Below are 13016 nucleotides of genomic sequence, written 5' to 3' on the forward strand. Positions count from 1 at the left end.
ACATATTTAGGTCATGTTGACCATCTTCAGTCCAGATAAGAACCCAAAAGTGAACAAAGACTTCTAACAATGGACAAGTTAGCAGTTAGAAAGCTCCAGTACCTCTTTCCATTTCCTGGAAGTGGCACTATCTTCAGGCAATATCCTCTTGCTGTGGGATATGAAGTCGCCAGCTCAGTATCTGTTTTTTCCTGTTACCCTCAAGTTCTTCCTCTAATAGATTAGGAATTATGGAGTAGGGAGAAAAGGGGGTGGGGTGGAGAGTACCTCACCGAAAAGTTAATACATAAAAGTAACAGCCAAAAAGGGAGGGATGAGAACCGAAATCATTAACATAAAATAAACATGGAAGTCTAGAGTCATATGTGTAGGAACAATCCTCCACTTAATCAAGAAGAGACAAGGTGTGAATGTTAAGTGCAACATATGTTTTAGAAATAGTTCCAATAGAGAAGAACCTGAATTTTTTTTTAGTAAAGAGTATATTAGTCATAGCTATGTTTTTATTATTTATCTTTATTTGTGCTATTTCAAGAGTTAGGATTCTTTTTATTTTTGACTAGGAAAGTAGGCTGGATGTGGAAGTGAAATATTGCTTGTGAAAAAGATCTTTGATAAAAGGGGAAGATCTAAATTGAGACATATATTTAATGATAGCATCATGCTAAATTTTTATCCTTAGGAACTAGCAAATTAGAAATAAAAATTGAGTTACCCAAGAAATATGCTATTAGACTTTTAAAAATGGGAATAGGAATAACCATTACATGTTTCTTTCCATTCTCTGGCTCTAGCACACATTCACCAAAAACAGCCTTTTTTTCCATTATAATTTTTAGTTGATTAGTATTTGGCAGTTTCTAAGTCTGTAATTAATGTGTTTATAATGAAAATCTTTAATATCCTTGAATGTCTCCATGTGTTCACTTTAAGTATAAAACTTAGTGGTATGTGATTTTGCGTGTGTATGATGAGGAGTCATTTGCTTTTCTGGAGTATCTGGAAAAACTATGGACCCTCAACCCCAAGAAAATGCACATACATACAAAATGTATTATCTAGTGAGTGAGTTCATGGTTTTTCTGACATTGTTTAAGAACTTGGTTTGTGGAACCCTGCTTTAAAGGAAAATGGCTTCACTCAGCAATTTCTATTTAAATTTTATTTTGGTTGTGTTACTCTGAAAAAAATCCCAAGCAGTTATTATATAGGTTATTTTGTAAAGCTGGGAGTTTTCATTACTAGGCAGATATTAGAGGGATATGATTAAGATAATTGACTCTAATAGTATAGTTTTCCTGCTGACCAAAAGAAGTCTATTATTGGCATTAACAGAAAGCTTCTGTGATCTTACTGCTACAGTAATGGGAGAAATTGTTCTTAATAATTTATGAGTTTCCTGTTGTATGTGGGTTAGAAAATTCCCTCTTAGTTACTAATTTTATATGCTCTATAAAAATACATGTTGCTAATGTCAAAATGCCATGTGTCACAACCAGCATAATAAATGTGCACTTGATGTAAAATGTGTTTGTTCCCTGAATCATATACTTTTACATTGTCATAAGTCTGGGTTATTGTTCTAAATGAAGGGAATTTTAAATTAATTTTTAATATCTTTCATATTTGCATATCTAATTTTTTTCCAGGAGTGTACTTTGAAAAAGTTTTAAAGAGTTCAGACACTTCCCTCTGGGTGAGAAACATTCAAATGTATCTATCAGGGATTGTTGTGACATTAGTTGGCGTCTACTTGTCAGATGGAGCTGAAATTAAAGAAAAAGGATTTTTCTATGGTTACACATATTATGTCTGGTTTGTCATCTGTAAGTATCCAGGAATTAACAAGTTCTGGGTAGATCCTTTAAAAAAAAAAAAAGTCTGTTTTAAGCCTTTGATAGCATTTTGAAATTGTTCCTCTGCTACTGTGAACACGTTTGAAAATGTAATTTTGGTTTTATTGACTGACTTTGTGGCGTAACTCTCCCAAAGCAATTTTGCCTTCACGATCAGTAGTATCTAATGTGTTAGCAATAAATGTGTACAATTTAGTAGTAGAGCACATAGCCCTCTGGGCATGTGAAAAACAATGTTGTTTTATAGGAACTATTACTCGATTTTAGTACAAACTCTCTCAGATGGCTGCTTCTAAGGAAAATCGTATTTTCCTAGGTAAATTAGTATGGCATCTCTGGGGGTGAAAACTGCTTCACCATCATAGAATGTTTCATTTTTTGAGTGTTAAGATTTTCTTTCTTTCTGTATACAAGTTCTTGCAAGTGTTGGAGGCCTCTACACTTCTGTTGTGGTCAAGTACACAGACAACATCATGAAGGGCTTTTCTGCAGCAGCAGCCATTGTCCTTTCTACCATCGCTTCAGTGATGCTATTTGGGTTGCAGATAAGTATGTCTTAGTTTGTATTTTTAAGTTTTTTTTTTTTTTTAATTTTTTTTTCAACGTTTATTTATTTTTGGGACAGAGAGAGACAGAGCATGAACGGGGGAGGGGCAGAGAGAGAGGGAGACACAGAATCAGAAACAGGCTCCAGGCTCTGAGCTGCCAGCACAGAGCCCGACGCGGGGCTCGAACTCACGGACCGCGAGATCGTGACCTGGCTGAAGTCGGACGCTTAACCGACTGCGCCACCCAGGCACCCCAGTATTTTTAAGTTTTTAAAAGAGCTTCTCACTTCCTTGACTCATTAAATATGGCAGTTGGTCATAAATTCCTTGTTTTGTTATAGTTTATTCTACAAATGCAGAAGTTCATTATCTTATGGGATGTGGGTCAGCAGTACTGAGGTTGTTTCCATGGTCTTAGAGCTTAGCTGAGGGGTACTGGTTCTACTGAAAGTGACAGGGCTACTGAGTTACTACAAAGAGCCTTTCTGTAGTCAGGACCTCCCTGTTTCCCTGGTTTTAGATACAAGACAACCTGAATACTTCTTGGTGAATATAGTATGATTAGGTTTGCAAGGAAATACAAGGACTTTAGGGAATGATTATTTTCAGCAGTGCAGTTACAGTAAACAAGGCTTTTTATGAGGGGGAAAGAACAGAAAATTCTTTCATGTCCCCCTTAGTTTGTACCTTCCTAACTTTTGGACGTAGGTATAAAGGTATTTTTGTTTCTTATAATATGTAATTAGTACAAAATTCATTATGATAGCTGGCATTCTGGCACCATCACTGTACTAGTCCTTCTAATATAGACTTCCTTAGCCTACACCCAGCATTAAGTTGGATCCTGAATTATTTAACATTTCAGGGTGCTGTAATAATCATTTTCCTTACTGATCAATTATACCACAATCTGTGAAATATCGGCAATAAGTAAAAGAAACAGACTTGGCCTGTATTTATGTTTGATTTTAAAATTGACTATTGTTATAAATGCAAATAGAGGAACATCAAGCTTGTAGAAATCTTTAAAAAAATTTATTAGTTGTGCAACTTTGGGGAAGTTACTTAACCTGTGTCTCAGTTTCTTCATCTGTAAAGTGGGACGGATAGTCTCCTAGGGTTGTTTTAGGTAAAGTGATTAGTGCCTGGCACCCAGTAAGTATTCTGTAGAAGGCCAACCACTTACCATTTCAGTATCACTACTTATAGGCCCTCCTTTAGATACATTTCTTACCTGATTTTGGTGAACTTTTAATTGTACTTCTGATCCTTATGCTCAACAAATCCTTATGCCTTTTCTCCTAAGGAATACTTGGGGGCAGTAAAAAAAAAAAATGCTTTTCAATTAGAACACCTTACCAATCTTCCAGTTTTCTATTTAGATTTAACTTACCTCCCCCCTTTTTTTTTTGACGGGAAAGCTAGACTTCTCTTGTTAGGAGTGAACTAATAAAATCATAGCTTGATGTCATTTCTCTGCAAGCCATTTTTAAAACTAATAAGATTGTGCTGTTGTACTCCATACAGAATTTGGTTCAGTTTGGAACAATATACAGTTTTGACATAGATTTTGACATAAACACTTATGTATGAAATGCTTACTTGTCAGGTTTGGGCAAGTTGTAATTTATGTCCTGATTTTCGGGATTAAGACCAAAACAAAGAAAAAAGACAAGGCTAGCAGAAAATGAAATTGTACTATCATTTCATCTCCTTTTCAGAAATCTTCATTTTGAGTCATTGGTTAACTCGAAATTTTGTGCTCAACTACCTTTTACTCTAAATTTTTACAGGTTTCTAGTACCATGGAAAAGCCACATTCCACTGCTCTTTTTTAAATTACAGCATATGGTACGGGGTGGTGGGGCCTGGGTGGCTCAGTTGGTTGAGTGTCGAGTCTTGATTTGGACTCCGGTCATGATCCCAGGGTTATGGGATTGAGCCCCATGTTGGGCTCAGCATGGAATCTCCTTAAGCTTCTCTTAAAAAAAAAAAAAATAATCTTTAAAAATTTAGCATATAGGGAAGTTAAGTATGTTCTTTGTCAGTGGTCTGGGACAGGCATACTCGTATTCTCACAAAGCATACAGTCTCTTTGTACCTTTTTTGGGGGTGGAGAGCCAGAATTGATTCTCTCTGTAAACCTTACCATCTATAAAAATAGAACACTGATAGATGTATTTTCCATATGATCTAATGGTATAAACCTATAATTGAAAGATTTCAAAATTTAAAATGGATTATTGTTATATAGTTTTAAGGACACAGATACAGATTAATTTTTTTTTCTTTTCAGCACCCACCTTTGCTCTGGGTACTCTTCTTGTATGTGTTTCTATATATCTCTATGGATTACCCAGACAAGACACTACATCCATCCAACAGGGAGAAACAACTTCAAAAGAGAGAGTTAGTGGTGTGTGATTTCAGCCTCAAAAGACTCTTACCAAGACAAAAAACTGTTTGCATTAAACTAGAGCCTTAAGTCAATCCGAGAAGGTAGCTTAAACAAAAACATGTTAACTGTGTCATAAGAATTAAGAAGAAAGCTATCTGAATGAACTGCTACAAAGATTTAATGTGACCTGTTTTGGGTCAACCTGTTTTGTTTCAGAATGAAAGATTTTTATTGTATATATAATGTATATAGAAAAGTATGGAGAGGGTATGATATTACAAAAAAATCATGTGAGGATACAATATTCAAGTAACAAGGTTTGGGACAAGGTTAAGGGTTAAAGTGCCAAAGCCATTTCTGTACGAACTGTTTTCTTGTTCAGGAACCAGGGGAGAAGGATGACCCCTCCTTGTTCTCCAATTCATGTACAGTATTTCATCCCAGCAGCAGTTAAGACCCAGCTAGCTCTTTTCTTACAAAAGAGAGGCATAACCAAGCCAGGCTAGTTCAGAAACAAACTGAATGTTTAACTTCTCAAACTGAATCTATTTCATAATGCAGGCAATGACTTCTGGGTGGTGACAGAGTACTCCTGTTAAGTGCTGTATTTGTGCCATTCATTGTCTGGATTCGTATTTCTTTGCTGTTAGATGATCTACTTTTCTTCAAAAAATATTTCTAATGTCACTTTTGTACTTTTTTTTATAAAGTATGTTTAAAACTATTGGGCTGTCAATAATTTGTGAAATTTTAGTGTTTTTAAAAAATTTTCTATAATGTTAATGGGGAAATTCAGCAATAAACTTTATTTATATGCAATCTGTGATCACTTTTTGTATCATGATTATGACCATTAAAATGCAAAATGTAAAAAAAAAAACAAACACCAAAAACATTAAATTTTTCATTTTTTCTATGTTGGAACTGTATCAGTTAGGGTTCTCTGATGACATATAAACCAACTCTTGGCAAACCTGAAGCAAAAAAAAAATAGTTTATAAGAAAGACTACAATCAGAACTAGGGCTCTAAGCTATAGGAGATCATAAACAACAGTCTTCAGGGAGCTGCTTTTGGAAACACTGGCCTCTAACCATCACTGTCCCTGTGTCATTTCACTCAAAGTTCAAATACTGAGGTGGCTACCACAGATCTGGGAAGGGGGAACGTTTCTCCAAACAAGTGGAGAAGGATATAGGACATGAAAAACATGTTCCAGTTACACATTTTTATCCCATGGCTAGTTTGTGCTAAGGAAATATTAATGATTAAGTAAAAATTAGTAATTGGGGGACCTGGGTGGCTCAGTCGGTTGAGCATCCGACTTCGGCTCAGGTTATGATCTCATTGTTCATGACTTTAAACCCCACATCAGGCTCACTGCTGTTAGCCTGTCAGCACACAGCCCACTTCAGATCCTCTGCCCCCCTCTCTCTGCCCCTCCCCCACTTGTGCTTTCTCAAAAATACAGGTTAAAAAAGTAATGTGAAAGCTACCTTTATTTAAAATTGAGACTGCATGGATAAGTCTTTTCTAGGACTAAGAAAGTATACCATACTTGCCAATATAAAACTGTGTTCATTCAATTAGAGAAGTTTTGGTTCATGCTAAATTGCTTCTCTATTGTAAAAGTAGATGATTGTCATTCGCATTCAGGAGATTTTTAGTAGCAACATTTAGGATAAATTATAGACCTGAATGGAAATACTGACAGATGAGGATAGCTGTACTGATCAAACAGAGCACATCCCACGTTACCTAAACAAATCATGCAAAATATCCTTGGTTGTTATGCAGGTACATGAAAGAAATGGTGTAAGAAACTCCATTTCAGGGGCACTTGGGTGGCTCAGTCGGTTAATTAAGCATCCGACTTCAGCTCAGGTCATGATCTCACAGTCCGTGGGTTTGAGCCCCAGGTCTGGCTCTGTGCTGGCAGTTCAGAGCCTGGAGCCTGCTTAGGATTCTGTCTCCCTCTCTCTCTGCCCCTCTCCCACTCACACTTCGTCTCTCTCTCTCTCTCAAAAATAAACAAAAAAAAAAAAGTTGAAGAAACTCCATTTCAAATTATGGTTTAACTAATGGACTAATTTTTACAAAAAGATCCTGGTACCATACCTGTAAGTAATTCCTTGTTATTTAAATCTGTTCAGTTCCCAAATTCACATAATAAGAGTTACCTACCCGTACAGATTAACGAAAGATAAGCACAAGATCTGTTCTCTGGGAGTGGTTCTCATCTGTATTAGCAAAAAAGCTTAATTTTGGTGTCCCTAAGTTGATTCAGAACTAGCCATTATTATAAGAAAATTGAAATGTTTTCATCAGTTTTATCTGATGTGAACATTAGGTAATCTCAGTTATGAGAACAGTTTCTGGAAGAATGACACTGTAAAAAACCTCAAGCTGGAGTTTAATCATTTATCCCCATTAGACCGCAGTGAATTTTAGAAGATTTGAGTTAGTTTTACAAAACTCTGTTTAGTACTTATGGACCATGAGGGAACTCAGATGATTTTTTAAGATAAAGATTTAATAAGTTGATGAATCACTTAGGCTTAATAAAATATAGATTCTGATACAGAATAGTTTAAATTCTAAACAAAGCATATAAGAATAGAGAACTAGAATTCATTAATTAAAAAGCTGCTATTTTAATTAGAAATTACATCCTACATACAGGTGTTATTCCAAGAAGTTTCATTCCATTGGCTAGCACAGAACGCACAGCTCTGAAAAGATGAAGTCTGGCCTATAAAATAAAACAAAGGATGATTAATGTTCAACAACAGGCTAACAATACATGAGTAAAGAAGAGTATCTTTAAGAGTAATTTTAATTTTCTTCTAATTTAAAGTAGGAACAGTATCTCAGGGTGCCCTAAGATTTGCTGTCAGTAAGGAAAAACAAATTTAGCATCCTGTAATTTATAGTATGACTGGTACCCCAAGAGTTGGGGAGTGGGAGTGACACTATCATTATACAGCCCAGCTTCAGATATGGGGAACTCCTCACTCTTAGGAAAATGTGTTTCAAAGTCCAGTGTGTTGGAAAATCTGAAAACACTGATTGTTATAGCCCAATTCTAAGTACCACCTGAGTCTATAAGTATACTACTGCAGTTAAACGAGATGCTATTTTAGAAACATTTACAAGAAAGTAATAGTAACCTGAGGATGCTAAAGATAACACAGAAAACACTTAACGTACCCCAGCCACTTCAGGAGGACTGTCTTTTATATGCAGTGTCTTGTGTGCCATACCTGCAAGATGACTGAAACGGGAAGAGAGAAATGAAGACCAGAAGTCATTTCCTGTTGTAACATGCAAGCTTGGTATTTTATTGCCTCAACTTAAAGAAATCAAAGCCTAGCTCCATTAAAAGATGTATCCAACATTGGAAAGCTGAGACTCGAATCACTGCATTTCTGTAATAAGAAAAGTAAAACACATTAAACTAAAGCTTTAGATTTTGGTCCTAATACCTTAAGTTCTTAAGGTGGTGATTTCAGTGTTTTATAAAGATAGGGGATTCCTTTCTAATAATTAGTTTTTTCTCATTTAGGCATCTTTAGGATGAAAGGTATAATGTGGCCTGGACTTCCCCCTCTGTATGGTGAGGAGGTGGGGTAGAGACTAGCTATCAAATACAAACACCGCACAAACATGGGCCACTCTTTAAAGCATCTTTTCTGTTCAGGTATAGCAGCAAATACAACAATGTGCCAGAAAATGATGCTTATGACATTGTTTCAATGATGAACTGACTTAAAAAAATATATATATTTATTTATTTTGGGGAGAGTGCAAGCAGGGGAGGGGCAGAGAGAGGGCGACAGAGGATCCAAAGTGGGCTCTATGCTGACAGCCTAACAGCAGAGAGCCCAATGTGGGTCTCGAACTCATGAACTGAACCACGAGATCAAGACCTGAGCTGAAGGTGGACGATCAATTGACTGAGCCACCCGGGTGCCTCTTAACTGACATTTAATAAGACTTTCTGGCTTCTTTATTTCTCTATGACTATGTAGAATTTAAAGGGGAAAATTTTTTTATTTAAATCTGGGGAAGGCAGGTAGAAAGGATAATCAAGAAAACCCCAATAAATCTGATTTCAGTAAATCTTGAGTAAAAGCAAGTATTTCCTTTCTTAAATAGATTTATAGAAAGATAACAGCTGTTGCTCTAGAAGATACTCAACTTCTATTCAGAATTCTGAAACAGCTACTATGAAATTTCTATTCAAGTGTTACTGATCTGCCTTCCAGTTCATTCTCTATTCTCTGGCTGGCTAATTTTTCTATGCTTAAAATCTTTTTATGGACTCCACTGCCCTGAAAATAAGCTGAAATGCCCTAATATATGCAAAAAAGGTGTGTACACACTCATTTCTCACCCCTCGCAGGACTATGCTTGTAGTTCCTTCAGTATCATCTTCTTGTTCAACTCTGGGCTTTTTCTTCCTTTTCTGCGACTTTGTTTCTCCTGATTAATATCAACTCCTCTCCTCCAAAAAGCCCTCTCTGATCCATCAAGGCTGGGCTGAGTGCCCTAACATGGTCTCTTATGTTCGCTCTATCTTAACACACACGTACTGTTATGTAACCACCCGTGACAAAGCTGTTAGTTCCTGTTAAAAAGACTCAATGACTGTACCTTATATCACTGAATGAATAAATGAATATTAATTGCTGATTTGCAAAAATGAAGCAAGAATTCCTATAACTTAAAGTACCTCATTTTTTAGGCCGGGGGTTTGTTTATAGGAAGACTTTAGAAGAAAGGTCCTTTTTCAGATCAGGTCTCAGAGGTCTTTAATACCTGAAAACAGCAAGGTTATAGGTACCTTAGAGTTAGAAGGTAATTGACAATGTGCCTGGGTTGAAGGTCCTGAGATGATCTATAAAGCACTTCGTCGAACCTAAAAGAAACATGACAGCAGCAGTTGGCAGAGGAAGACTGTGCACGTATTACACTAAGCTGTTAAGATCTTGGATGTAAGGCTGACTTGAAATCATTAAGAGTAGAAGGTATATATGAAAAAGGACCTTGGGTGCATTTGAAGGTAAAGGCGCAGTTTTCTTTCTTACGAATTCCTTGATGGCAGGTACTTTCTAAATCATCTTGATATCCCTTAGGCCTAGCCCAGAACAAGGACTCAAATCATGGCTGTTAAAGTGAATGTAAAAAGCCTCCAGCCATGTTTAGGAACATAATCTAGGAACTAACAAACAGAGTCTACCCTCAATGCCAAGGAAACCAGGTTGGCTTATTTTTCCTACCAGATTAGCCAAATGTGAGAAAACTGACTCCTGATCCCAGGAAAGAGTCATTGACCACTGTGTGGCAATTAGAGAAAACTGCCTTGTTAACTACCCACATCCCTTTCCAGAGACTAGTATCTCCTGACAAGTCTGGCTTTACCAACAAAGCTTGAAAGAGCTCAGCGGTATGGTCTCTTGCCCAGTGTAGGGGCATCAAGTAGATATTCATCTGAGACTGTGAATTAAAACCATGTAGCAAATGAAGGATTATGGTCTCATGGAAGCTGTACAAAGGCAGAGATTCCCCGTCACTTATTGAAGAGGGTGAGGAGAAGATGAGCTTTTCCAAAACTAAAAATTTATGCTTTACTAGGCTTTCTATTCTCATACCATGACCCAGAAGATGTTAGGCACCTGTGCCGATTCAGCAGTGATAATATTTTTAAGTCCCAAGGATTGACCTTGACTATGTCCTCTGTCTGCCCTCAAAGGGCAGATAAATTGCTTTTTGGTCATACCTCCAGGAAAAGCGCTTGCTGTCTGGTGGCAGGGGGACGGGGTAAGAGCTAGTTACTGGCTTATTCACTCCAGTGGTCAGCAAACCCCCAACAGTCATTTCACTAGGCAGATGAAGACTAGATAAATACTAGAAAACCCATACCTGAGAAGATGCTGAAGAATGGAAACAGACTGTGGTTCTTGTAAACAAGCAGTGTTGAAATCATTTAGATAACCACATCCAAAAGTCTCTTCCAAACTGTTATCAAAAGTTTAAAAACAACGGATTAAACAAGTCATCCAAGGACACCTAATTGAAGTTTATCATGATGCTTTAATCTTTCCTAAATCTGTTACTTCCCTCGGAAAAAGGGAGTATATTCTTTGGCAGGGTTATTCTGAGTACAGAATAAGGTAACATACAAAAGCACTTCTTTATAGGTGCTCAATAAATATTTTAACCACCACGCCCCCCAAAAAAAGCAAACCTAACAGGTGGTCCACTGTACTTCTAACTAGTTTTGAACAGATGTCTGAGAAGCCCAGCAAATATGACTTTGATCTTAGGAGCACATCAACCAAGCCTCACCCTGGGAAGGACAGAGTGGCTCATGCATCCCTGCAGAGTCCCCTCACCTGTGGAGGCGAGCATGCGTGTACTGCAGGAAGACGCCTGTGTCCCCACGACTCTGGAAAATACGATCCCAGCTGAACTGATAGTCAGACAAGAGCACACCTTTGAAGTCCTAAAATGACAAGAGTAAACCTTTAGTGCTGGGATTTGTTCTGGTACCAAACAAAAGGGTCTCACAGAATGCAGTCTTATCAGACCTGAATAATGAGTGCTGCAAGCCCGACCCTCTCTGCAGTCTCCTGTGGGTTCTCCACTTCTTTGGTAGCTGAAACAGACAAAGGCAGCTATCTTTAACCTACATGAAACCATTCAGAATCAGGGATTGAAGGAGATAAAATCTGCCAAAAACATACGCTGCCAGCAAGAACAAACAGGTTCAGAGTGGGCAGTTTACTTCCCTAATTTGGGCTAATTGACCTTGGATAAAGATGTTCCCCTGCCTACATTAAAGGGAAAGAAACATGAATTCGTTTTTCTCATGAATATCCCTTGTGAGACATTAGATAAAGCTGGTACTTACTTTTCCAAGGCTAAACAAAGCCACCAGGACTTGTGACCTGTTTCCTATTACATACATAGGAATTTCACATAAGCACTCCAACAGTGGAATGACAATGCTGAAGCTGTCCATGAAAGAGGCCTAGTGTTGTATCAGTGCAGATTACTGAACTGAATGACACCAAGCAGCAAGTCTAAAACCTCTGGCACCTCTAATTAGTGCAAGCTATTTTTGACAAGGTTAATGAAAATTAAGAGAGGGACAGTCATAACAAATCACACTGCACAGAAGTCCAAAGAACATAAAAGTGGCATGTAAGTTGTGACTGTAACAATAAAGTGAATTCACTCTTAATAGAAGCCATGTTCTGTAGCATCCTTGATCGAATCTCATTTAGAACATCTTCCAGAAAGGTAACCTCTCCTCTTCGAGTCTTCATTCCCTGCACCACTCCAAAGGGCACGTGCTGGCACCTGAAATGAAGGAGAAAAGAACTGATGATCAAAGTGTGTAACAATACCCTTTCAGAGAGTAGTCTGAACTTTAACTTTCACAGAGGGGCTTTTCAAAATTAACAAATTAAAATGTGATGTGATTTGTTATATGCCACAAAAGATGTTAAACACACAGCTTCATTGTACAGATAATCACTAGCATGTGATTAAATTACTAGTTGCCTTTGTGAAATAAAAGGAGGGATTACGAATTTTGGACATCAAGCCACTGAGAACAGATGTCTACTAAAGACACATATATTAAATGTTTGTAAGTTAGAAATAAGGACATTAAATTAATGTAAAAAACAAATCTGCTTTGCAAATATGTTGCAACAAAGAAATGAAGTTTGAATAACAATTTTCAACAACCTGGTATATTTTGGGACTTGGCTGACCTAACAAACCTTTAATGATCCTAAGCAGGCAGTTAAGAACTGTGTTGACATTACCTTTCTGCCCAGTCATATCCCATGATCTGCAGCATTTGGAACACTTGCTGAAAATGCTTTTTTTGCCCTTTATCTGTCTTGGGGGAAAAAAAAGTATTTAAAACAACAGTGATAAGTTAACCTACAAAAACAGGTTGGACATAAATCAAAATATTTGAGTTTTGACAGACCAGAGTCATTGTCAATTGATGTATTTTAAATAAGCACACAGAGAGGATGCCAGTAGAAGAACGTCTAAGCTGAGTGTTCTACAAGATAGTAAGAGCTGTAGCACTCCACGAGTCAGGAGGAAATACGAACTTTAATCTCTTGAATATTCTATTTAAATTCCTTCTCTTTCAGCTATCATAACCTTTATCTCCAAGAAGGACAAA

The 13016-nt window shown here is 37.2% G+C and overlaps 2 protein-coding genes across 8 annotated transcripts in view; one reads left to right on the top strand and one right to left on the bottom strand.

Moving 5' to 3' along the window:
- Positions 1-5621, top strand: part of SLC35A1 (solute carrier family 35 member A1) — a 33774-nt gene extending 28153 nt beyond the window's left edge. The window contains exons 6-8 of the mRNA XM_043591909.1: positions 1650-1826; positions 2271-2405; positions 4701-5621. Coding sequence (XP_043447844.1) covers positions 1650-1826; positions 2271-2405; positions 4701-4828 — 440 coding nt within the window. The 3' untranslated portion in view covers positions 4829-5621. The remainder of the gene's footprint in view (positions 1-1649; positions 1827-2270; positions 2406-4700) is intronic.
- Positions 1-13016, bottom strand: part of RARS2 (arginyl-tRNA synthetase 2, mitochondrial) — an 81447-nt gene that overhangs the window by 5735 nt on the left and 62696 nt on the right. For 4 of the 7 annotated variants that reach the window (XM_043591904.1, XM_043591901.1, XM_043591908.1 and 1 more), the window contains 8 exons: positions 12643-12719; positions 12045-12169; positions 11395-11462; positions 11200-11309; positions 10727-10822; positions 9648-9722; positions 8012-8075; positions 7482-7553 (listed from right to left, as the gene is read on the bottom strand). In XM_043591904.1, the coding sequence (XP_043447839.1) occupies positions 7482-7553; positions 8012-8075; positions 9648-9722; positions 10727-10822; positions 11200-11309; positions 11395-11462; positions 12045-12169; positions 12643-12719 (687 nt within the window). Of the gene's footprint in view, positions 1-7313; positions 7554-8011; positions 8076-8121; positions 8230-9647; positions 9723-10726; positions 10823-11152; positions 11310-11394; positions 11463-12044; positions 12170-12642; positions 12720-13016 lie in introns of those variants that run through there. The other 3 variants (XM_043591902.1, XM_043591903.1, XM_043591905.1) reach the window with 3 other exon arrangements.

This window comes from Prionailurus bengalensis, chromosome B2 (assembly GCF_016509475.1).
Source record: "Prionailurus bengalensis isolate Pbe53 chromosome B2, Fcat_Pben_1.1_paternal_pri, whole genome shotgun sequence".
NCBI lineage: Eukaryota > Metazoa > Chordata > Mammalia > Carnivora > Felidae > Prionailurus > Prionailurus bengalensis.